Below are 1,229 nucleotides of genomic sequence, written 5' to 3' on the forward strand. Positions count from 1 at the left end.
AGGTTAATGAGCTTCTGGTTATTTTGTTGAAAAGTCTGCTTATGTCTGAAAGCCTTTCTTAATTGCATCTGTATCTCATGATCTTTTCCAGGTTGTCACATAGACTTGCACTACTTCTACTGCACAGAGACTGGCTATATATTAGAAGACTGAATGAGTCATCAATATTAATGCATCTTTTTATTTTCTGTCCATTTAGGGAATCTGAGACACAACATGCAAATATTAAAGAAGAGTTGCCGGATGTCAAGCCTGCAGCAGAAACTATTGTAGAGCCAGTGTCACATCAAACTAAGGAAGGAGAGACCATAGACATGGTAGGTTGCCAGGTCTTGTGAAGAAAAGACAAACTGAATTTGTCATTTATCAGGTTTACCAGTCTTTCAGTAAGTAATCATTTGGTGCAACTGGGGACAAAAGTTAACAGATGAACACATGAAAACAACAAGTCTGTGTGTGTTGGATCGTTATTATAGTTTTATTTTAATCCTACTCATAGACAGTGCCAGTTACCAAAGAGGAACTGCGAGGAGAAGAAGATGGTGTCTCTCAGAGTGACCTGGAAGCGCTCATCACTGGCCAGCACCCCAAAGAGGAGACTCCTAGCCCCAGCCTCACCCCCAGTCCAGCCTCTTCCGATCAGAAGGCAGTCTTAGGGAAGTGGGTCTGTGCCCAGTCCTCTCAATCCAAAAGTAATAACTTCAACAAGCACATCACAGACAAACTTGAAGTGCTGGCCAAGGCCTACACCCACCAGGGGGACAAGTGGAGGGCGCTGGGCTACTCCAAGGCTGTCAACGCACTGAAGAGTTACCACAAGCCTGTTACATCATATCAAGTTATGTCGTGCAGATGCTTTTAATATTATGTTGTTGGTACTGTCAGTAATTTGAATTGTTGTTGGATATACTGTAGCAAGTACTTTTTGTTGAATGACGGATAACACTCAAGCACACAGATTGTTTTAGTGTACACTATTGGAATTATTTTGTTTATATTCCATTTTCAATGAAAACCTTTTTTCCATTTGTTTCAGGAGGCTTGTCAGATTCCAGGGATCGGAAAACGAATGGCTGACAAAATTGATGAGATCATGGAGAGCGGTCATCTCCGGAAGCTAGATCACATCGGGGAGGCTGTGCCAGTACTGGAGCTTTTCACTAACATTTGGGGTGCAGGAGCTAAAACTGCACAACTGTGGTACCAACAGGTAAGGCAAATACACACAC

The 1,229-nt window shown here is 42.5% G+C and overlaps 1 protein-coding gene across 1 annotated transcript; it reads left to right on the forward strand.

The window, feature by feature from the left end:
• Positions 1-155: 155 nt before the first annotated feature.
• On the forward strand, positions 156-1,210 carry LOC111648810 (DNA polymerase lambda-like; the record flags this gene model as incomplete). The annotated part of the gene is made up of 3 exons (XM_023398536.2): positions 156-317; positions 500-838; positions 1,037-1,210. Coding segments are annotated over exons 1-3 (660 nt in total), but the record flags the coding sequence as incomplete, so codon positions are not given.
• Between the last annotated feature and the right edge of the window lie 19 nt (positions 1,211-1,229).

This window comes from Seriola lalandi, unplaced genomic scaffold (assembly GCF_002814215.2).
Source record: "Seriola lalandi dorsalis isolate HSWRI2012SDOR001 ecotype SW California unplaced genomic scaffold, Sedor1 jcf7180002049254, whole genome shotgun sequence".
NCBI lineage: Eukaryota > Metazoa > Chordata > Actinopteri > Carangiformes > Carangidae > Seriola > Seriola lalandi.